The following is a 25590-nucleotide window of genomic DNA, read 5'->3' on the forward strand; positions in this document are numbered from 1 at the left end:
CAGCTTGTTGCTTCACCACGTACCCCTCTACCTATGGATAGCTTACATCCAATTACCATATTACTAAAACTTAAGTTCTCACATACAAGCTTATCCACTTATTCTCAGATGTTATAGCAATTTCCACTGGAATTCAAATGAAAAAACATGTGGAGGAATCTGCTGCTATTCCCATTTCTGTGGCTCCTAGTTTCCAAGTATCATTCGACAGCCATAACCCAGGATCCATTCACACATCTTCAAGAAACCTGGCTATAATTGTGAGCTATTAAACTGTGAGGCAACCATTCCTATTTCAAAAGTTTACTGGAGTTGGCTAGCCAATTAATTTCCTCATATTTATGGCATCAAAATCATCCTCACTTTGCATCTTACCAAAACATGCAAAAACCAGAGAATATGCATTTTTTTCTTGCTATAAATATTAAAAGTTCAAAAAATTCTTTAATGCTTTCTACATTTGCTTGGGGGTTAGCGCCACTGAATTTAGTGGGAAGAATATAAAATTAAAAGCATTCTGGACACCTGTTATGCGAAAAGTCAACTATATTCCCTTTTTACCTTTCCAGTAGAGTGGCTTTAAGCAAGGTTTTCTATGTCTGCTAGACATTTGGGACTGTTTAGGATTTTAATGTAAACCCTTTCCAGTTTCTTTAAATTCATAATTCCAATTTCAGACAATACTGAAGCCTAATTCTAGAATTAAAAGATTTATACAATTGAGGGGAGGAAGCATATCTCCACCCTTTAGCCAACATCTTAATCTTACTGCCATATTAATATGGTCTCTCTCTCTCTCCCTCCAGGTGAAAAACTGCAGACATCCTAAAAGCCAAATTTCTTTCTGGTTTCAGATCCAAAAAACTTGGGATGCACATATTATAGAGGAACTACTGTAAATTTAACCATAGTAGCCATAACCTAGACTTGCAAAAGCCTGCAAGTTCAATTACAGGTATCTTTGGCTAATATGATCACAGGCAGCAAGTGCTGAGAAATATCTCTGCAGAGTCATACCTGATGGAGGGAAATTTAGAGCCCAGGATGCTACGGATATGAAATTAGTAAACAGGACTTTGCAAAGCAACTGAAGGGACACTTGGCAAAGCATTGTTAGGGCAAACAAAGCATCTCTCCCCTAAGCATTAAAGTGGCGGCATCTTCTAGAACAGGGGTCTCCAACCTTGGCCACTTTAAGACTTGTGGACTTCAACTCCCAGAATTCCTCAGCCAGCTTTGCTGGCTGAGGAATTCTGGGAGTTGAAGTCCACAAGTCTTAAAGTGGCCAAGGTTGGAGACCCCTGCTTTAGAAGGCTGCCTTTGATTGTCTGCAGGTGCAAGTACATACACGACAATACTATGCAGTATACATGAAGGCCATGAGTGAGAGTATTATATGCAACGACCTATCCCAGTCTTCCCAGGCATATGCCTTCCAGGTAAGTGATGTGCTGGAGGAAAGTACCTGGGAAAAGATGCTGATGGTTTCAGAGTGAAACCACTTCTTCTCCTTCTACTCTAGGCTGGTCAGCCAGAAGTTTTGCAACCTACATCTGTTCTGTATTTGCCTGACTGCCAGAAGTTTTTGCAAGCGGCCACGAACTCACAAAACCACCCCGTCCACATACTACTACTCAGTCGCTTCTTGAAAACATCCCAATACAAACTTCCGTGTGATGACGTCATCCGCGGCAAGGTTTCTAGCGCAGTGCTTCCGTTTAGCGCTCTTAGACATAGAAAGAAAAGAGTCGCTCACGCTCTCAGGGGGCTTGAAATTGTTGCCGTACGGAGCCTTAAGGTGTTAGCCGACTTTTGGCTCGTGGGACGACGTAGTCTTCTTGTTTTAATTCATAGAGGTTTTTTTTTTTTAATGTATTACATGTATTACTGAAAGATAAGACAAGAAAATCTATGCACAACATAATATGCCTGGATTTGCAAAACACATTTGCTTTTCGAATTGATTTACCGAGTTCACAGAACTACACACTAAATTTTGTTTGTTTGGCACTTATATCTACTGAAATCTGTTTCTCACACTGAAAATATTTTCCAAATTCGGTAACTTTTAAGACTTGTAGACTTCCACTCTCAGAATTCTGAGAGTTTAGAATTTAGACGCACACATCTTAAACATTTACACGTTGCCGGGTTTGAAAAAAACTGCTCTAAACCAAGTGGCAAATGATCAATTTTTCTTACTATGGTTTAGGAGTCACAAACAATGTGGCCAGAAGAGAGAATGTTTTCTTTTCTCCCACTTTTGCTACTGCATTTTGGTGTTTTCAGGTTGTTTTTAATTATATGGGCAATAATGGTGCTTTCTGTGCTGCAAAAAAAAGGTTGATCCTTTTAAAATTAAGAGCATAGCTTGAAAGGGCTGTGAATAAGGTTGGGGCAAGTGTCACACTAACATCTTTAGTGACAGGATTTGATTAATGTTTGAAATCTCCAAGAAGCTGGAGTGCCAGAGGATATGCAAAGGGGCTTCTGCTTCAGAAGCTGCCATCTCTGTAGAAATAGGTAATACAAGACCAGGCAGGAAATGCATTTAATTTAAAAAGCCTTTATCTTTCACACAAAGTGGATATGAAGACATATTTTTATTTATTTAGAACAATATAGTATATTAATTACTGATCATTTGAACCCTTCCAGAGCTTTTTTCAAATTTTGAAGCAAACTAGCACCATCTTGTGGTTTAAACAGGCCCTGGTATTTTCTTGTTGATTATTTTATTAATTAATTTACTGGGAGCTATATTCTACATATTGACAGCTCTGTAATTCTTTCGGTGTTAAATTTGATATATTATGAATATATGAATAGGGTCTTCAAATCATTTTCCACAAACTCTTAATTTTAGAGTGAGATTGTGAGATTGGTCTGTCTCCAGTGGTGCGTTTCAAATTTTTTTACTACCGGTTCTGTGGGTGTGGCTTGATGGGCGTGGCAAGGGAAGGATGTAAAATCTCCATTCCCTTCTCAATCCAGGGGAAGGTTACTGCAAAATCCCCATTTCCTCCCAATCACTTGGGACTTGGGAGGCAGAGAATAGATGTGGGTGGGGTCAGTCAGAATTTTTACTACCGGTTCTCCGAACTATTCAAAATTTCCACTACCGGTTCTCCAGAACTGGTCAGAACCTGCTGAAACCCACCTATGTCTGTCTCCCAGGAAGAGGTGAATCCTCTAGCTACAGATCTATTTGAATTTTAAACTTTTAATCATGACAAAAATGTCACAGGTTGTGAAAGTCCTTTCTCTCACAAACAGCTTTGATGCCCTCTGGAAGTAAGATACCTAGTAGGAGCAGGAATTACAAAGCTGGAGGAACTACAAGCTATTACCACAAAGCAGGAGGAGGGCCAGGGTGTGAAGTCCTGGAGGATTTCAGGGAGGACAGGACACGCCTTCCACCCTGCAGCTCAGTATTCCACCAGGGTTTTTGGCTGGGTCTATCAACTATTCTGCATTGTCTCTATTTTTCTATAAGTTTTATATAAACACTGACAAAAGCAATGATAGGTGGCAGAAGTCAGTATCCTTATGGCAGTAAGACAAGTTTTGCATATGAAAGATTGTGGCTTGGAATGTAAGAGGAGTGACATAGTAAGGAGCATGAACTAACACATTTAAGAAAAATAGATATATTGTAAACAGGGCCGGATTTAGATGAAAAGAGGCCTTAGGCTATTCCACTTATGAGGCCCTTTCACCTATAGTGAAAGTGTAATTTTAATTTTGCTAACAATTTGAATGTAGGCCCCTCTTGATCTTGAGGCCCCCTCTTGATCTTGAGGCCCTAGGCTGAAGCCTAGTTAGCCTATAGGAAAATCCGGCCCTGATTGTAAATATATATCTTTTGTATTGAAAAAAAAATCTAAGACAAAGGGATAGAATGTAATAAAACTCAGTGAAGATGTTCTAATTTTGTGGAATGGAACTGATGAATATTCCTGGTTTAGATTTAATGATGAATGAAAGAACTAAAATGCATGTCAGAAAGTATGAACATGTGTCATCTGGATTGTTGTGGATGCATATGAAAGAAGGAATCCATAGAATGGTGATAGTTGCATGTTATGTTCCAGTGAATCATAATAATGGAAGAACCAGAGATGAGTTTAGATGAAAATTGTGCAACACTGAAAGAATGTGATCCAGGGAGAAGGGTTATTCTGCTTGATGACATGCTATGAGGTAATACTTTGAGTGAGGAATTTGATTGGTCCAATCATGTGGAAGTCCTAAATCACAATTCCCACATGTGCTTAAATAGATAGGTATGTATTTATTTATGTAATAGTCTCACCCACTGAGATTTCTGTACATTCGTATTCATGTATTAAGTAGCTGTATCATAGAAGAGATTTCATACTTTCTAAATGAGAAATTACAGCACTTAATAATTTGCACATTCAAGAACAACTGTACTGCCTCCTCAGAACCTCAAATCCCATACATTTCATGGACAAAATATTGTAGTGACCATAGCAGGAAGTCAAATAACAAATAAGATAACTATGTTTAATCTGCTCTTAAGTAAGATTTAGAGTTTAAGGTTTGGAGGCTTATGAATCATTGCTTCCTTCTGTTTTATGGTATTGAGAGAAGCTACTTTCAAAGAAGACAGAAGACAGAACTATTGTGTGTAATTTGAATTTCCAAATTGGATGGCAAACTGAAGATGGCGCTGCGAAAATGTTGCTGATAATTGCAGCAAAGACCAAAGAATGGGTGAATAGACCAATTCCTTGGAATCTCTCCAGATAAGGAGAGGAGCTGCTTTTTGCAAGGACAGTAGTTCTCCTTTGGAAGGAGTGCCAGGAGATAATGGGATTAGCCATTTTTTTCACAACCACAACAGAGACTTTTAAAGGATACTAAATTCTCAAGCCTTGCTTTCTCACTTTCAGGAATTGGTCATTAATTATTTTAAAGCTATTAGACTTTCAAAATGACAAGTGGGAAAATGCTGTTGAGTCTATCTTCAAACCCGAACCAAAAAAAAAATTGTAATCATAACCTTAAGAATTTAATGTTGTAAGCCGCCCATAGTCTCCTTGTGGCGAGATGGGTGACAAACAAATTTAGTAAATAATAAATAATGAATTTCCTTTTTATGACCCTATAATCCCTTAATTCAGGTAGATTCAGGGCAGTTGTATGGAGCTGAGTGTTACTGACCAGATACCTTTCCTGATGCCATACCAGATATTTTTTCTTTGCGCTCTAGGAGAAAAACATCTGCCACTCACTAGGATTGAACTCTCAACCTTCCAAGTGGGAGGCAAGTGTCTTCATCACTAGGCCACCACAAACAATAAATAATAAAAAATAATGATTTAAAATATCTGAAATAAACAGCAAACAGATAAGCAATTTCATGAGTTCAAAAACTAGACACTAGAGGGAACTAAAGAGAAAAGATTAACAAGCCTATAAAATTTTGTAAACCATAACAATACTGAATGAAACTTTTGAAGAATGGAATCAGAAAATAATAGCAGCAATATCAATAATGTCAGTAATGATATCTACTTTTATGGATAGACTGTTTAAAGGATGTTATTGAAAAAATGAAAGATGTAGAACAGATTTTATCTGACAAGATAAAAAATGGTATTGAAAGTGGATTTACAATTGACAGGATTTATAATTGACAGGACAGCTTATAAAAGGATGTTTCATTGGATCTACAAAGAAACTAGCTGAGATTTTAAAATTTAAAAAGGAAGTACAAATGACAAACCAAAGATGTGACTTGGATAATTTTTTCTTATTGGATTTACAAAAGAGGCTGTTTAAAGCTTTGAAGAACTCTGGAATGGGGCAAAGAAGAAATGATGAGAAATTATGACAATATTTTAATTAATTAATTATTAAGATTGTTGGAAGTCAAAGGAAGTCAAACAAAATTGCACAATCTGTGGTAAATATAAAGAGAAACTAATGAGAAGGTTACTGCAGTTTTTGTACAAATCCATTATTTCAGATTTTTCATCATACAGAAATTGGTGATGCTTAATTAAATCTTACCAACCATGCATGGGAAAATTTACTGAGACATAATTATTGCATACACAATGAGAAGAGAATATACAGTGAATGTTGCAGAATTCCCACGCTCTTTACACACCAAGCAAATCTACTAGTTACTATCACTTTGAAATATGATTAGATAACAAGACAAAAAAAACACACCTCCATTTCAATCCACAGACTGTGGCTGTCAGAAGACAAACCTGGTGATTTTAGGGCATTAGATACTTTCTTCTTGTTGTAGTTGCATCATTCTCTTTGTTGTTTAATGTCTACTACAGTATTCTAACATGTGGCCAACAGTGGCACATGTTCCACAAGGGGAAATTTGCTTGTTTCCGTATACTGTCAAGCAATAACACTGAGGTTATTGTAGTAGTAATTGTTAGCATAGCACAGCATTTGAATGATGCTGGCATGAGCACCCTAACTCCTTGGTTTTTTGCAATTGGTGGATATTTTGTGGTGCAGGTAGTCCTCGACTTATGACCACAATTGAGGCCAGAATTTCCAAGCAAGGCAATTGTTAGATGAGTCACACCCAATTTTAGAACCTTGCTTGCCATGGTCCTTAAACAAATCAGTGCAATTAAACAGCAGTGAAACATGCTGTCATTAAGTGAATCTGGCTTCTCCCATTGACTTTACTTGGCAGAAACTGGCTGGGAAAGGTTGCTAATGGAGATCACATCAACCTGGGATGCTGCAACCATTATAAATATATACTGATTGCCAAGCACCTGAATTTTGATTGTATGATTGTGGGAATGCTGTGACAGTCATAAATGGAAGGAACGTAAGTCATTTTTGTTCAGTGCCATTGTAACTTTGAATGCTCACTAAACGAATGGTTGTAAGTTAAGAACTCCCTATCTAGCCAACACCAGGACCAGAGGTGGGATTCACTTACCTTCCCTACTGGTTCGCAAATGTGAGCGCACGCGCTACCTCTGTGCATGCGCAGTAGTCGTGCATTACGTCTGAGCGGGTGGGAGGAGCCTCCCAGTGTCACCACTACCGGTTCGTGCAATCCAGAGAGAACCGGCTGAATCCCACCACTGACCAGGACAGATAGCATAATTATTGTCCTTAATATAAAGCAAGGCCAGCATCATAGGGGCAAAAGTAAAAACTACAGTCAGGGCCGGATTTTCCTATAGGCTAACTAGGCTTCAGCCTAGGGCCTCAAGATCAAGAGGGGCCTACATTCAAATTGTTAGCAAAATTAAAATTACACTTTCACTATAGGTGAAAGGGCCTCATAAGTGGAATAGCCTAGGGCCTCTTTTCATCTAAATCCGGCCCTGACTACAGTTGTCAGGATGTCCCAATTATGCTGTAATAACTACTGTAATAAAGAAAGGCTTAGTAACAGCAATGAAGCACTTGCTCCAAATTCCTTTTAATAAATCAGTGAGTTTTCAGGAAAAAGGAGAATCTCAAACTGTTATTATAGCAACATCAGTTTAGATCTATTTTTTTTCTTTTTTTGTATCATTTTGTGGCAATCATTTAAGCTTCCCACACCCACAGGTAGCACTCACTAGTTGTGATAAGGTTGAGGAAACTTCTTCAATGAGATTCATAGCATTTATGGAAGATGGTTAATGCGGCCCAGGGGCAAAGTCCTTCCCACCAGCTGCTTGGAAACAGTTTTTTCTTAACCCACAGAGCAATCAAGCTTTTAAAAAACAATTATTTGATGTCAAGGCACATGTGGGGTTTTAGGGGAAAGTCATGGAGGACAAACTGCTCTTGCCAAATGCTGCAGTTCATTTGAAAAATTATTTCCTATGCTTCAAACAGACTCTTTCGAAACCTCCACCAGTTATAATGTAAGCTGTAAAAAATTGTGGTTGATGTATGTATACAAGAAAAACAAATACAAAAGAATGAACCAAGTATGTGTCTGTCTGGGTGTAAGCAAGAGAACGGGTTGAGTGTGTGTAAGAGAGAACTCAGACTTCCACTGGACTAATATTTAGGAAAACATGCAGTACTAAGCTCTAACCACTGCAGGCGTGCGGCTGACCTCTTTGCCCAGAGTCAAATTTGCCTTTGGGCTCATTATCAGTTTCCTACTATAATGAAAGTATCAGGAACCTTTAAAATAAAATAGGCTCTATGCACACATAACAAACTGAACTCTGTTCCTAAAAGGATCTTCCAACTTTGAAATGAGGTTCCAACTCCAGATCCTCCTCTTCCTCCTTCAAGTCTTGATTGGGCACAATATAGTTATCTTCTATGAAACCATCATCATCCTCTGGATAGCACTCAGAAGCTCCACTTATTGGTTGGTTCCTCCCATACATCATGTCCATGTCTCCTTCCTCAATATGGCTGCTTCCAACGGAGCGAGAATCGGGCAACCGTTGATGATGATAGCTGGCATGCTTTTTCTGGAGCAATTTGCATTTGACAATCAATGCAATCAGGAGAGAGATGATGATAGCCAAAAGCACAAAACCAGCAAAGTAGATCCAGTTTTTCCCAGCTGTTACAGTAGAAGGTGTGGTAATAGCTGCTGCTGCAAAGAAAAGAAAGGTTATAAGATACAAGAGCTATTAATGTACTGGAAGGCTGCACCAAACTACAATTATGCCAAAATGATAACGTGTGCGTGGTGATGCCATCATGTAAATAGTACCACTACCATTACTTGTGTTCTGATATGTGATGCAAATATGTGAGATGTGGCATTTGCATCATGGTACTAGCCTCCACTTGCCACCTTATGCTTCTGTGGGTGATCTGAGCAATACTTTCTTTTAGTTGCATTTCCAAGCTTGCAAATCCTATGAAAACTTTTATGTAGAAGTAAATCCAATAGAATTCACTGAATGTACTTCTGAATAAATATGCATAGGACTGCCTCAGTATTCTCCCCTTACAAAATGTAAACAGGGAATAAAAAGAAGAAAAGTTCCATGAAAGACCTGGCTTCCATTATTAAGAAATAAAACACCATTTGTCTTCTCTGTTGCAAAGGATGTCATTCTCTAGAAAATGAAATAATATTGCGGAGTGAGCAGAGCAGTCAAAATGCACACCCAGTTATATAGTTTATTGTCTGTTTAATAATTCTTCAGTATAGCCTGAGGTACAGGAATACACTGAGATACAGACTGGAAAATAAAAAGCAAATGGTTGGGATCACATAACACACCAAACCACATTTTTGCCCAACATTGTATAGAAGCCCAACCTATGTTTTTAGTTAATAGTTCAGTGTGATGTTAAAAAAAAAACATGGTTTGGAGTACGGGGTTGTACCACACCCAAATAGGCCAATGCCGACTCAAAATACAGCCATTTCATGTAGAGAGTTGTGGGCTTTAGTAAAAATGACACTGAAATTCCTTGTGCTTATTCTTTATATTTGACAAGCATACATAATCTTGGTTTAAAATAATAGTCATTAAAATGTGTTAGAAATAATTTCTCAAAGAAGAAATAAGGAACAGCAACAAAAATCAAAAGTGTATGGGTTAGTTCATTGATTAGGGCATCAGCTATCAGATTGTTTTAAGACTGAATCATTTCTGATCGGGTTTTTCCTCCTTTGTTTTGTGTATGCATCCATGAGAGTGTCTGTTGTATGGGTTTAGGGTGGGCTGATTACCCCAATTAAAAGCTACTAAATAGACCCCTTTAGAAAGATCGAATTAAATACCAAAAAAAATCTGAACAGGATTTCCCAATTTTTTTCTTTTTTTCTCTTCAAAGCAACTATTTTGCAAACCCCACTCCCTTCAAAGGGACCTTTGGGGGAAGATGAGAAAAAGTGATATTTCTTATCATTATAGTTTCAGAGGACTCCCATCACTTTTATCAAAGTAGGAACTTCCTCACTGCCAAATGGCCTGGTTGGCCTGGATCAGCAATGGATCCTGGTTTGTGATGACTAGGACTCCAATTCATCTCAACGAAAAGTTTTCTAGGGAATAATTTGTGATAGCTTTGGGACTGGAGGGAGGAATGCCACATGGAATAAAAACCATACAATTGTGTTGTTACTCTAAATCTACAAAGTTGGAATCGTATATTTTGCTTCACTTACTAGCATTTTCTAATGGTGATGGCTTCTTCGTAGCCACAATATGAAGGAAATGAAGTTTTCTTCTGTGGCTCACAGTCTCATAATCCGAAGTTCTGATTTCTTGAGTATGGAGTTCTATGTTTAAATGATAGACAATCTGTTTAAGAAATAGCTTCACTGTTTGTTTGTTTGTTTGTTTGTTTGTTTCTGTTGCTCTACATCTTGATTTACTATATGTTGGTTCTCACATTTCATTGATAAAATGTGCAGACATTCTTTTACAAAACTTAAAAAGATAAGGAAAACTTTTTCATTTATACATTCAGGTTGCTCAAATATCCTTGTTTTAATTGTTAAATTGACTACCAGATATATTTGCATTCCAGTCCACTATTTAACTGTTAATGTATAATACATGAACATATTGACTGAGTTCATGTATTGCATTAAACTATAATTTATATTTGCTTTAGGATGAAGTATAACCTCAACTGCAATAATTTTTAAATCACAGTGATATGTAAACTCTGCAATTGTTGATTATTCAATAAACCATCAGTGAAAATTTTGCCTTAGTGTCTTGAGTCACTCACATTTAAGCAAAGTGAGAGTTGTTTGTGTGGGTCCCCCCCCCCCAATGAAACTGGAAAGATTCAAACATTTATAAGATTGGTCTTGTGCTCTTTTTAAGATGTTACGCACAGATGTTGCACGTATTCACACAGTCATTATTTTTTCATAACTCAAAACTAAGTCCTACGCACAACCAAGAAAGTCAGCCATGCAATAATATTATTTGTGTACTAACACAAAAGTTGATTCAACATACCCTGTTTCCCCCAAAATAAGACATCCCCTGATATTAAACCCAGTCGGGCTTTTGTGCACATGGCAATAAGGCCAAGCGCTTATTTCAGGGTTCAAAAAAAATATAAGACAGGGTCTTATTTTTGGGGAAACATGCGTAGCTTTTTTTTACCCTGATAGAAGAACATATTACTGAATCCCTTCTCTTGGATAATCTTAGCCTCACCTTCTTTTTCTGGCACTGCTTGTTGGAAAGGAGTTAAGGAATCACTGCACACTGAAGGGTTCCCCTGAAGTTTAATATGGAGAATTAATTAGAATTAGGCAGGAAAAATGGAGAGGTCCAGAGATTGAAGTTTGTTGTTGTTCAGATGTAGAGAGTGAAGGCTTTTCAAACCTCGGAAGCTCATTCGGTGCACATAAGAAATGTCACAGCTGCTTAGATCCAAAAGGCGAAGAGCACCAAGGTTACAGAATAGGGAGGAGGAAAGAGTAGGAATGCTGTTGCTGGAAAGATTTAGGGAATGTAAGGAAGGGAAGCTGCTCAGAAAAGGTCCATGCTTGGGCATTGTCAGAGAATTGAAAGATAGATCTAGAATGGTAATATGTCTGGGAAGAAAACTGGGAGGATGGAGAAGGCTCTTTCCACTGCAGACAGCCTGTCCCTACAAAAATATAACCACATGTGAAATATTAAGAAATTCAATGGAATTAATGTTTCAAACTAACTTGGGAATTTTTCTTTCCACAAGAATCATTGAGTGAAATCACATTGTTCCCTTCTTTTACGTAAAACTAAAAACAGAGTTTAAAATAAAATTTGGATTATTTTCCAGGAACCTTGATATATTACCTCATAAGTGGTTTTTGATATTACTGGTTGTAAACAGATAAAGTTTTTAGAAACCTTTTCTTTTTTGCCAAATGTTATAATAAAAAATTAAATACTTTCAGTTACTTAGTATAGTACAGTACTTTCACATTGAACAGGCAGCACTTATTTTGTAACATTTCCCCCATCCTTCACTTTTGTCAAAGATGATATCTTGAGCTACTTTTACCTTTTACACAGAACTTATATGTGGGAAAAAAAATATGTGTTAATTACACATCACCCTTTAGCTCTCTTCGCTTTCACCATTCTTTGTTACACATGTTCATCCCAGGTTGGAGCAATAAGCTATTTCAAGGGTGGCAGTGCATGTTTAGGATCCAGCTTTCTTGAAAGAAGACTTGATGTAGTAGTTATCAACCATCTGCTTGTGCAGTCTTGAGAGTGTGTGCTTCAGGACACCTCATCTGATAGCTAGATTTAAAGAAATCTAAATAGCCAAGATTTGAGGAAGATAGAGATTTGTTCATATCATCTCAATTACCATGTTTATTATGGTAATTATGTAAATTTGAACTTTATCTACAAAACCTGTATTCAACCAGTCATCAGGCTTTCTCACGGTCTAAGATTCTCCCATTGAGAACATTTAATCTAGTTTACAATTTGTAGAAATCATTCCTTGCTTACCATTTTATCAATGTTACAAGGATGTCCAGATATCTCAGACCATGGCAAAAGGATGCTGGAGATCCAGAGGTACCAAATATTTTTCATTTTGCTTTAAAAAAAACTGCAGGAGAGAAAAAGAATGCAATGCATGTTTGGTGATACAACAACAATCTTATGGGCCAGACCTCAACTTAACAGTATTGTAACAAGGTGACAATGTGAAAAGTAAAACATGATTATTTTCAGCCTCCTAAAAAACTTGTACACCTCGCATATTACCTGATTCATAAATTCTGTGAGCCCTGGTGGTGCAGTGGTTAGAATGCAGTACTGCAGGCTACTGCTGCTGACTGCCGACTGCCTGCAATTTGGCAGTTCGAATTTCACGAGGCTCAAGGTTGACTCAGCCTTCCATTCTTCCGAGGTCAGTAAAATGAGGACCCTGATTGTTGGGCGCAATATGCTGACCCTGTAAACTGCATAGAGAGGGCTGGAAAGCACTGTGACGCGGTATATAAGTCTAAGTGCTATTGCTATAAGTGCTAAGTATGGTTTGTCCAGCATACCACACTCACTTGATAGACACAATATCCCATGTTATTTAAGAGCTGTGGTGACACAGTGATTAGAATGCAGTATTGCAAGCTAACTGACTGCTCACTGCAGGAGTTCGATTCTGACTGGCTCAGGGTTGACTCAGCCTTCCATCCTTCCGAGGTCAGTAAAATGAGGACCCAGATTATTGGGGGCAATATGCTGACTCTGTAAAACTGCTTAGCGAGGGCTGTGAAGCACTGTGAGGATATATAAGTCTAAGTGCTATTGCTGCTATTATTTAGATTATTTAAATTATTTAGAAACCACAGTATCAGACTTCATAAAATATATTCATGCAAACCTCAGACAGACAATACTATATGTAAATCCAGTTAAAAACCATGAGTGCAACTTACATGTCAGGTTTCAATGTCATCTCAAATAAATTGCACTCCCAAACAATTAATCTTTGCTGAAATATTCCAGTTATTGAGTACGACAGATCTGGCCCCGACTTCATCGTAGCCGAAGTCTGACCCCCAAACCCTTCCCTTTCCGTTCCCCAATTCTCATCTTCTCATTGGCCATCTTCCAAGTCAGTCTCCCCAGCTTCTGACCTACCCCACAGGAATGTCCCCTCTCCCATACCATCTCCTAGGGGATATTATCTACAGAGAAAATAAGTAGGTGAAAAGTCAAGCCTCATCTCCTCCTTTTTATGGCAGCATCAGAATGCTGACATTACATTTATAATATAAATAGTGTACATGGGCATGTACCTACCATCCACAGGATTGTGGTTGTGGTGATTGTAATATCTGATCTTGAGCGCTAATCGGATACCATGATCCAATCCTGGTTGTTTAAATTTACCATTCAAGTTGAGATACAGTGTTTCTCCAAAAATAAGACATCCCCTGATAATAAGCCCAATCGGGCTTTTGAGCGCATGTGCTAAAATAAGCACATATTGAAAATAAGCCCTCCCCGAAAATATTTAAATGCATGCACAGCCGGTCCCCACCATTTCCTCTGGTTAGGGTTAGGGAGACAGAGCCGGAAATCAGGTAAGACGGCAAGAGGAGCCCGTCATACTAGATTGATGTTGAAGGAGGCATTATCAAAAAAGTAAAACAGAAAATTCAGGCCAGAAAGGAAGATAAACAAAAATAAATGAATAAAAGCAAAATCTGAAATAACATTAAAATGCTGAACAATCAAGTTGGAAAAGGACAATTGTTTGACTTCAAAGAAGCGGGAGGGATTGGTAGAAGAAAAGTCAGTTGCAGTTTGGTTCAAAATGAAGCTCCTGCTAATTAAGCCACATAGTGTTCAGGAGGGGCAACTGCATGAAATTTTGCTGCATCTCTTTGCTTTTGTCAATGGGAAACTTCTGTTTTAAATACATTGCTCTCCACAAAAGTGACAAACTATAAAAGCAAATAACACAAACAGCTTCATAATTTTCCTGTCAGCTTCTCCCCTGGTGAAGAAAAGAGTGAGTTTTCTTTAGCCCTTTCAGAACAAGTAAGTTCATGCCTTAGACATGAAAGCCGGCTGGGTGACTTTGGGCCAGTCATACTCTCTAAACCTAACTCACCTCACAGAGTTGTTGTTGGGGAAAACAGGAGGAGCAAGGAGCATTAGGTGTGTTTGCTGCCTTGAGTTTATAAAAAAATAATAAAGGATAAAATATTTACAGAAGCCCTTCTGCCTCATCAGCTAATTGTGATTCTTGGTTTATATGGGGATGACAGTATGTTTGAGAAGAATTGCAAGGAATGGAAATATTGTTTATTATGATTATTGACCAACCAACATAAAACAAAAAAGCATACAGGGTAGACAATAGAGCAATAAGATGACACGTACTCTTACTTTAACTCTCTGGCTGAATTTTACAGACAATGAAATATTTCAAACATTCAGGGGGAAAGATATATCTGTCAAAGAATCAATTCTAGAAATTAGTCATTTAAGAAAAACAATACCTGAGAAGTTTGTTATTAAAGAGGCTATAAGGCAAAAACTGCTTAGGGGATGCTGGGTACTCAACAATCTGGACAACAACTTTAAAGTCGTTGTCAGTGACTTTAAGATGTATGGATTTCCCTAACATGGAAGGGGAATCCTGGGAGTTGAAGTCACACATCTTAAAGTCGTTGAAGTTGAGAAACACTACTATAGAGCTGTTATACAGAACTTTGCTACTATGGCTTCTTCTAAACCACCAACCTGAGTTGTTTGAGATCATTCTCACTCTATCTAGCAAATCTAGTCCTAATTCAAGAAGTTAATCTCTTGAGCTGCCGTAGGATTGGCCTTGGCAGATTGACAACAGATGTCTCTATTATAGGCAGTACAAGTTATTTGTATACTACAAATCCTTGCCTTTGCTAGAAATTGAAATCCATAACCCCCGAAGGGCAACAGGTTGTCTCTTACTAATTGAATCTGATAATGTGAGCTTTAAGATTCAAACCACATGGTTCTTCCTGGGGTTATCTGCCTTTCCTGTCAATCATTATTGCATTTAGCACACTAAAACAATTCTTTCTTACTTCTGCTCAATGGTCTAAGGTAGTTGCAAGAAGAAAAAGAAAAAAAAGAAAAAAATGAGTTTTGAAAAAAGCAGAAGCATTTGGCTAACTCAGGTTTAAAAAAATCACAATAAATTAGATTTTGAAGAGGCATTACTGGCTTTGCAAAGTTACATTGATCTTCATTGGTCATTCAGGTTTTTAAGGACTGGTCTCAGTGCTGATGTCCTTGTCTCTATATAGAACTTGGCCCCAGGTTTCCTCAGATACAAGACACACAGACTTAAGAAGTTCCATATTGCTTACCTTCTGCTAAAAAAAAGGAGTCTGATTTCCTGATTCTGAGCCACTCTGCCTCCAGTTTAACGGAGCAGCAAATGTGTAGTTTCCTGTTGGAGAGGATTCTCCCATCCCCCGTGTTTACATGCACACCCGCACACCCTACCCCTGCTCCGTTTCATCCCAAATTGTGCATGGCCATGAGGCAGGACATTTCAATCTGAAATATTTATCCTGCTTGTATACTTTTCACTGTTCTCCAAATGCTCCCTGCAGGAAGAAAACTATTTACCTCAGAGCTCATGCCAAGCTCTCTCTGGGTGTGCTCCTCTGCTTTCTCCCGGGTGCTCTTCCTTCCTGGATCTGTGCACTAGGGGAGTGGCAGGTGCCTAAGAAAATGAAAGGTAAATGTGAAAAGGGTGAAAGGTAATGAAGCTGGTTACACATTAACTGCAATCGGCTTCTCTGGTCTTTTTGGAAATGATTGGACAAACATGGTCAACTTAAATAGCACAGTTGGAGAGAGGTTATGTATAAAATGCCCATATTTGTTTACACCAGCCTATGTATTAACTCTGGTTTCCTAATCTAAAACATATGTATGTGCATGCTTGAAGGATAACAGTTCAGCTATGGAGCTTATCTTTTTTGTGCAGGGGTCCAAAGTCCAAGTTTATTCCCAACATCTCCATGTACAGCCATGGGGAAAATATCTGTACACCTGTCCCTCCAGTTGGATTATGATACCATTCTTTAGGAGCAGAAAATTGTTGTTGCATGAAGCTGGTTGAATATCCCTATCATGCCTCTCTTGTGAGGTAATTATGAAACAAGTGGCTCCAATGATAATTTGGGGGGAGGGATTCCTAGAGGAAGCAATCCCTTTACTTTTTAGTTTTATCACTGTTGTTGTGACTATTACTTACTCCTGTTATTATCCTGAGCGGCATGGTGGCTCATTGGTTAAGATGCTGAACTTGTTGGCTGGAAAGCCTAGGTTTGAGACCCAAGTGCCACCCAAAGGGATGAGCTTCCAACCTCGCCCCAGCTCCTTCCAACCTAGCAGATTGAAAGCATTCAAATGCGAGTAGATAACTAGGTACCACTTCAATTGGAAGATAACAGTGCTCCCTGACTTCATTCTGGCCACATGACCATGGAAATGTCTTCCAACAGGGATGGCTCAATGGCCTTGAAATGGAGATGAGCACCACCCATTACAGTTGGCAACAATTAGTGGAATAATACTGGTAACCACAGGGACTCCATCTTTTTTACTTGTTATTATAAACAGAAGGTGAGTGTTCTAAAAATCCAGGTGCTGTGGTTAGTTTATTGTTCAGTATATACAATCATTTGTTTAACGACCATTTGAAGCTAAAGTGACTTATGACTGTTTTTCATACCTACAATCATTGCAGCATCCCGTGGTCACATGATCATAAGTTGGACGCTCAGCAGCTGCAACTGGCAGGTATTTATGACTGACCTTTTGTGACCCTCTGACAAGCAAAGTCAATGGGGAAGTCAGATTCACTTAACAACTGTGTTACTAATTTAACAATTGCAGTGTTTCACTTAACAACTGTTCCAAGAAAGGTTGTAAACTGGGGCAAAGCTAAGTTAACAACTGCCTTTCCTATCAATGGAAAGTTTGGGCACAACCGTGGTCATAATTTGAGGACTACAGTAATGTAGTAATGTTGTTCCAATAGCTGTTGTCTATAATCCACAATTACATTAAACCAATAGTGTGAGGCACTTATGTAATTTGGCTCCACCTCATGATAACTAACACAAGTACATAAATGAACCATTTATGCATTCATTTCTAATACACAGAATGTCATTTACCATCTGCTGTTTCTCTCTCCACACCCACCCCTGAACTCTCTTGTGGATATTTATAGTAACTTGAAACCCAAATTAGAAATAATAAAGTTTACTATATTGTGAAAATGTAGCCAGTGACTGGTCTGTGTATCACACTAACGCCATTCTCCTGAAGCCATAGAGATAGTATTGTCCATGTTTTGCAATACACTGTCCTTCTTAGTGTTTCTTTTGGAAGTAAAACCTCATTCCCACTCTCATTTTTTGATTTACTATAACAATTCTTCACTTGCTGTAGGGCAGAGGTGTCCAATCTTGGCAAAGTTTAAGACTTGTGGACTTCAACTCCCAGAATTCCCCAGCCAGACCTCTTTCTACAATCTTTTTCTAATGCAATATAATATCAGAAAATATCTTAATGGATGTAATGGTTGAAGTTTTGGGGCAATTAGAAAATGATTTACAGTGGTTATATTCACTAATTTGGTTCTTGTTGGAACTAGCCTCTCAATTGCCTGTGGTGAATTTATTTAATTATTAAATGTATATCTAAAGTAATTCTGGGTGGCTTACAATACAATATAAAAACAATTTAACATTACATGAATACAACAATTGTAATACAAAGTTATATACATGCACCCCAACTTTAAGGGGGAGGTCATGAGACTTCTAGTATGAGATCCAAACAAACAAACACCTATAGCTCTCTAGTCTCAGATTGCAAACTAATAAGAAAATTGGACCTTTTATGCCTTATAATCCATGGGCACATGTGGTTTCTTTAACAAACACACAGAAAAGAAACCGAGGCATTGTAAAATCAAACTTCTTCCTGTGGAGCATGTCTGGTTCCCAGTTATAGATGTGGAAGCAGGCATTTGTATTGGGTCTTGTTTCCTTTGTTAATCAGTGCTGTTGGATTACACAGTGCCACTTGCTTAAATGCCTGTTTTGCCTTCCCCATTCAAGGAATCAATTGATTTTTGCACTGCCCCTCATCAGTGATATTCATCTATATTCAGCTGGATGCTTCTAGCACCAAAAATGCTTTGTAATGCTCATCTTGAGTTCATCTTTTCAATTTATAGCCTATCTCAGAACTCATCCAGAAAGTTCTACAAATTGTGGAGGTTGAAGACAAAATGCCAACCAAGCACAGCAAAAATGTTTACAAGAGGCAATTGCATTATGTACTACTGTGGGTGTATTCCCTGCATCCATTCTATTTGAGCATCTCCTGCACTCTAAATTGCTACATTTGTTAGTTGCCAACTATAGGTACAGGGAACCAGCACAAAGCAGCACACGAGGATGCAAACGGCACAAACTTTTACAATAAGAAACTCAGCTATTGTGAAAAATGTGTATCCATGGAAGAAAACATCTCTAGTCTATGGGGCTCTACCATACTGTGCCATCCATATTAAAAATACCACAATCACACTTTAATAGAAACATCCAAAAGGGACTTGGAATGTTTATCATTTCAAAAGATTTGATGGCACTTCTCAGATGCAAGCTAATGATTGGAAACCATATAAAGTAGGCCTGACATACATCTCCAAAACATGCAACAAATCTTGATGGATCTAGATGGATCAGATATGATAACAATTAGTGAAGATTACTGTTTTCTAAATCCAGTTGTATGATTTGCCAATATCCAGAACATTTCAAAGACTATCTAATGATGAGACATTCCATCTCCACTCTTCACAATTTATGAATTATGATTCTGTACATTAGTGTATCTATATACTGTTTGTGTTGCTAGTATATTTGTCATGGGGAAAAAGTGTGTGCCTCTGTAAATCATTTCTGAGGGAGTTGTTTTATTTGTGTGTGTGTGTGTGAATGTGCACATGCACACACATGCACGCCTTTGAGTCAATGTTGACTCCTGGAAACCTGCCTGGACTAGCCTCTACAGTTTTCTTGGCAAGATTTCAGAAGTGGTTTGCCACTGCTGTCCTCCTTAGAAAGGAAGACTGAGAAAAAGTGACTGATCCAAGGTCACCCAGCTGGCTTTGTAATTATGGTGGGCCTAGAATTCTGGCCTCCTAATTTCTAGCTTGCTGCCTAAAGCAACTACATGATCCAAACTACATGATCTCATTATGTGTTTGTTTTTTCCCAGCACAAATTCAGGCCAGACATTGTCCAAGGCCAACCATGTGAAGGAAGGAGAGGATATAAATGTGCATAGAGAAATTATTGCTGATAAGTAAGTGAAAGGAGAGAGAACCAATTTAGTGTAGTGGTTAAGACACCAGGCTAAAAACCAGGAGACCTTGAGTTCTAGTGCTGCCTTAACATCTCAAAACACAGCAATGAGCACAGCAATTGAGTTTCGTTAATCTAAGTTGAAGGATCTAGCACAGGAGTGGGTAATTTGCAAAACTCAAATGTCCCAGCGGCTATGAATGGCATGTTGAGGACCATGCTATGAAAATCAGCAAAGCCAGGATCTTTGGGGGGTGTTGTGGCCTGTCAGCGGTCTGTGCGGATTTTAGCTGACTCTGACAGCGAGGAGGCTGGTGTGGTATTGCGTCAGCAGCCTGTGCAGCTGGCACTCGAGTCAGACAATGAGGAGGCTGTAGAAGATGTGGTGCCAGAGACGGGGATTCAGCCAGGGCCTTCAGAACCTCCAGAAGCTCCCTTAAGTGAAGAGGACGAAGAGGAGAAGCCTCTTCTCAATGCACGGGTGCGCAGAGCGGCCAAAAGGCAGGAATGGCTCCTCAGGAGGAGGTTTCCTCAAGAGTAAGGCTTGGGGCTAATTGGCCACTCCCTTAGCCTATTTAAGGAGGAACGCCGACTGAAGCAATTTGTAGGAAACAACTTTAGTTCACTCTACTTTGCGTCTGGATTCTGTGCAGAATTACTTCTGGGTTTTCTGCCAACCTTAGTAAGATTGTGATTACTTTATCTTTCTTGTAGGCTGTTAAGAAAGTTTATTAACAGCCTTTGTTTTGAAAAAGACTGAGTTATTTTAGTAAATTAAGTTTTGTACAAACTTTGTGTGTGCTCTGTTCTTTGGGATCCGTAGCTGGGGCAGAATGGCGGGGGGGGGGGTGCCCAGAGATTTTAAGGGGCTTATATAGATTTAAGTCACCTGTTCTACCACTTAGCCAGGAGAAGGAGAAGAAGAAAAGACACTTTTAATTCCAGGCCATGCTTTTTACTCTGTTGTTATAATGCTTTGTGCGCAGCCAGATGTGTCTTTTGTGACATGAGGAAGTAATAAAATGCATGAGATATAATCATAACAACTGCATTTAATTAAAAATTAGGAAGAGTGAGCATACTGTTGCATTTATTAGAGTAAGGCTGAGATAAGTAACCATTCTCAATTAGCTCTTGAGAGTGAAAGTAAACCTTAAATCAGTCAGATTGTGAATCTGAAATCAGAAACATGCTATTTTCTGTTCTCATAACATATGTAATACCTACAGCCAGTGGGCTGGCAGCCCACTATCAAAACTAGCTCGTTCAACCAACTTTCTCCAGGAAGTAACTACTATGCCAGCAATCTTTGTATCAGACTGATGTCAGAGGTGGGTTTCAGCAGGTTCTGACCAGTTCTGGAGAACCGGTAGTGGAAATTTTGAATAGTTTGGAGAACCAGTAGTAAAAATTCTGACTGGCCCCACCCCCATCTATTCTCTGCCCCCCAAGTCCCAGCTGATCAGGAGGAAATGGGGATTTTGCAGTAACTTTCCTCTGGAGTGGGGTAGGAATGGAGATTTTATAGTATCCTTCCCTTGTCACGCCCACCAAGCCACGCCCACCAAGGCATGCCATGCCCACCAAGCCACACCCACAGAACTGGTAGTAAAAAAATTTGAAACCCACCACTGACTGATATATATATTATAGATCAAAAAGTAATATTCATTTTATTATTAGCCACTTTCACCATTGACTAAGGAAACACTAACTTGCTTGGCCATTGCAGCCAATCAACGTTTGCCTTCAGCAGTGACTTCTACGATCCTGTAAAAAACTTTTTTCCAAATCAGTTTTTCTATTCAGCATTTTTCTTACATGATTATGTCAGCAAAATAGATCATTTGATTGATTTCATTTGTGTGGATGAAGACTCATTCATTTTACATATACCTGTAGCACCAAAGGAATAGTTGACTGGGGTCAGTTGATCACTTTTTGGTGTTTCTATAATATACTAACCACACCTCACCCCCCACTAATTCAGTAAAGGGCATGTTTATCTGATCTAGGTTTAAAAACTCCAGAAACCACTGGATGGCAGCAAGGTGTTTTTGTATTCCTTTGCTGTCATTGAGGGATGTAGATCTGACAGTTCTGATTAAGAGTATCATGGGAACATAGATAGCCACACTGATTACTCCATCTGGTCCAATATTGTTGACACTATTTGAATAGTTGACAGCTTTAGTTGACAGTTGTCCAAGTTTTCAGACTGGGAATGCCAAGGACTCATTCTGGGACTTTTTGCATATTGGCTTGAAATTCTAGGATTTGAACTCCATATGTCATAAAGTTGCCAAAGTTGAGAAACTCACTTATTCATAGTCTGCTTGCATAGGATTGCTACTATCATGGATATTTTACTCAAATTCTCCTGTCTGAACTTGTCCCAGCAGCCAACAGGTTTAGCCTGTCCAGCCTTTTTCTTATCACAAAGTCACTCTAAAAGACATACTACGTTTCACAAAAGGGCGTGGGAATCAATTTTTTTAAAAAGTCACATTTACATATAATTTAGTTGTAAGAAAGCTGGCAACTGTAATTGTCCTGGAATGTTGAGAATGGGATTTCCTTTTGCCTTGCTATCTCATGACACCACACTTCCCAAGGTTTCTTGCGGACAAGGACTGGCTACTAGCTGTACAACATACGTAAATGAAATGCATACATGAAATAAGTAAATGCAAATACCATATTTCACTCTTCTAGAACCAGGCATTTGAGGGTTCTGTAACCATACCAGATAAGCCTTATCCAGATTCTAAGATAACATATTCTGCCCTCTTTCAAATACATTCTGGAGTCAATAATAATTACACAATCCAGAGAGCAGACCAGTTTGTTTTAGCAAGTATATTTTTACTCACCTTCCCCCCCCACCCCCGCCCTCCGTCTCACCTCCATCTCCATCTCTGTCATATTTCTAGTCTCAGTTTATTATTCAGCTTTGGTATTATATACTTTTTTTGTTTAAATCTGTTTAAAAAGGAAAATAAACACTAATACAACCTAATATAAAGTGAGAAAAAAAGAAATCAAAGAGAAAGCTAGATATGCAAGAAAGGGAAAAATAGTAAAAAAAAGAAAAGAAAAAAGAAAAGAGAAAAGAAAAGAAAGAAAAAAGAAAGAAAAAGATTCAAACAATAGTTTTTGATTTTCTTTGTAACTGTTATAAATGATAAATTTACTTCTTACTCTATGGTTATAGCATAACATTTTTTGTTTTCCATAATTCATTTTTATTTCCATTTCTTTCTTTACTAAAAGTTTTACAAAAAAAACATAAAAACTAACACCAACTAATGAAGAGCAAAAGAAACCGAGAAAGAAGATAGAAAAGATAACAAGTTCAGAAAGAGAGAATGAAAAGAAGTAAAAAAAGAAACTTCAATTTTCTTCTGCAGCAAAAGTAAGTTCATTTAAAACATTAATTCTTAATGTATGATTATAAAAAAGAGCTCACTTTTTCTTTTATCCAGGTTTTTTTTTCTATTTCCATTTCTCTTGGAAAATTAAAAATTATCTTTATGGATAATTGCCATTATAGAATTTTAATTTTCTCAGACATATTTTATCTTCTCTGAAAAATTATTTTCTTAGTTTTTTTCTTTATTTCATCTAAAATAGCTTGCATTTTCTCTTCTTTTTAAGTTCACCATTCTGTTGCATAAAATAACCTCTAATAAAAGTATTACTTGCATCCCAAACCATTCTTAAATCAATACCTTTATCTAAATTATTTTCAAAAACCCCTTTAATATCTTTTTACAATCCTCCTGTCAGTCCTGGAAACCATCCATTCTGCTTCTTTCATTCAGCCTCCATTTTAAAAAAAATAGATTTTTCTTTATAAATCAAATTCACGGAACTAAATTCTGACAAACCCTTTGATAATATCTCTACTTTAGAAACCGCAGTAACCAGGTTCTTTGAAATCCAAATGATGTCTATTCTTAAAAAAGGCTTTTGTCTTTCAGAAAAGCAAGTATACTCTCTTAATTGCCATCTTTCTGTCTCCACATATCATCCAGTCTTAAATTGTCCATCAAATCAAAGAAAATGTTTGCTTTGAATGATTTTAATATTTTTCTCAGAAGTTCTGTCCCTTTGTAGGAGATCATGCCATTACAATCCGCACCAAACGCCAATTTTCATAAATAAAATATATTAATCTCTCTGTTTATTAAATAACTTCTCTTCATTTGGGGTATAAATTCCCAAATCAAAGTCTTCCATCCCAAAAGTTAAGCTTTAGTGTTGCATAAGACTGATACTTAGTAAAATAAGATACAGTATTTCAAGGTTTTGCCCTGCTATATTTATAGTAGTCTTCTAGATACCCTAAAGCAGGGGTAAAATGCTCCCGGTTCGGACCGGATCGCCTGATCCGGTAGAGATGGAGGCGGGTGGTTCGGAGAACCGGTAGCAAAAATCTCTGCCCCCCCCCATGCTTACCTGAGCCGCACAATCATCCGAGGCTTTTTTTTTACTTTTAAAAGCATTTTTTCTACAACCTCTTCGGCCTAAAAAATGCTTTTAAAAGTTAAAAAAAAAAGCCTCTGATGATCGCATGGCTCAGCTGGGATCGTCAAAGGCTTTTTTTAAAAAAAACTTTTTTTCTTTTAAATGCCTCTGATGATCCAAACTGAGTTGCCTGATCGTCAGAGGCATATAAACCAAAAAAAGTCTCTGCCGATCAGGCAACTCAGCTGGGATCATCAGAGCCTTTTGAAAGCACTTTTTACAAAAGTGCTGAAGAGATTGTAGAAAAAATGGTTTTAAAAGTAAAAAAAATGGCCATGCCCACCCAGTCACATTACCCCCTCACCAAGCCACACCCACAGAACCGGTAGTAACTAATTTTAGATTTCACCACTGCTTCTAGATACCCTAAAGCAGTTCCTGCTCATCTGTGTTTGTAGTTCTGTGTTCAGACAGTATTAATGCAGACTGGTGAAGAAACACAAGGTTCCTGCTCAGGAGTGAAATCTACGTACCTTCCCCACTGGTTCGGAAGTGTGTGCACCGCTCACGTGTGCGTGCGTCACGTGTGCACGCAGACCCTCTGTGCATGCGCAAAGGGTAAAAAACAGGTTACTTCCTGGTTAAAACTAGGAAGTAACGACGACTAGGCAGGTGGGTGGGCAAAGCCTAGCGCTGTCGTTGGAACCGGTTCTCCGAACCACCTGCCACCATCACTACCGGTTTGGCCCAAGTGGGCCGAACCGGTAGCGTTTCACCCCTGTTCCTGCTGGGTCCTATTGGGGAATTAGGTCAAGGAGAGATCAGTTCCTGCTTTCCCTAGGGCTATTGTGAGATTGCAGTTAGGTTCTTCAAAACTCTATTTTCAAGACAATTGTCTCCATGTTTACATAAAAGTAAACAGGAAAAGAAAGGAGGCGTCCTTGGGGAATAATTACAAATGACGGCAACTTTTGTAGCATAGACAGTTATCGGTAGTCTTTATACATAGAACGTGTACAGTACATGCAACATTTTCTGGGTGTTGTACATGTAAATATTTCAAACGTGGTATAAAATGTGGAAAATAAAATAAATAACATGAAGAATCCGTTTCCACAAAATTGCTGGCCTCCAAGTACATTAGACTATACCTTCTTCTATCCTGATCCATCAACATATCTGGAAAGTGAAAGATTGAAGACTATTTAAATAAACAATGGCTTCATATTCCCTGGAAGTAGAAATTTGAATGAAAAAAATGACACTTGAAACACAATGTGAAAATGCCATACCATACTGTATTTACA

General features: G+C 38.3%; 1 protein-coding gene across 3 annotated transcripts; it reads right to left on the reverse strand.

The window, feature by feature from the left end:
- Window positions 1-5761: 5761 nt before the first annotated feature.
- On the reverse strand, window positions 5762-16128 carry C3H1orf210 (chromosome 3 C1orf210 homolog). Of its 3 annotated transcripts, none has more exons than XM_034414829.3 (5): window positions 16047-16128; window positions 12417-12519; window positions 11121-11184; window positions 10109-10222; window positions 5762-8572 (listed from the first exon to the last, which is right to left on the reverse strand). In XM_034414829.3, the coding sequence occupies exons 2-5, from the start codon at window positions 12501-12503 to the stop codon at window positions 8199-8201; spliced, it is 639 nt and encodes a 212-aa protein (XP_034270720.2). In that variant the 5' UTR covers window positions 12504-12519; window positions 16047-16128; the 3' UTR covers window positions 5762-8198. The 3 variants fall into 3 exon arrangements, with proteins under 3 accessions (XP_034270720.2, XP_034270718.2, XP_034270719.2); XM_034414827.3 differs by having other exon boundaries at window positions 5762-8575; XM_034414828.3 differs by lacking the exon at window positions 16047-16128 and adding an exon at window positions 15782-15904 and having other exon boundaries at window positions 7415-8575.
- Between the last annotated feature and the right edge of the window lie 9462 nt (window positions 16129-25590).

The sequence above is a fragment of the Pantherophis guttatus genome, chromosome 3 (assembly GCF_059756535.1).
Source record: "Pantherophis guttatus breed Tessera chromosome 3, ASM5975653v1, whole genome shotgun sequence".
In the NCBI taxonomy this organism is placed as follows: domain Eukaryota; kingdom Metazoa; phylum Chordata; class Lepidosauria; order Squamata; family Colubridae; genus Pantherophis; species Pantherophis guttatus.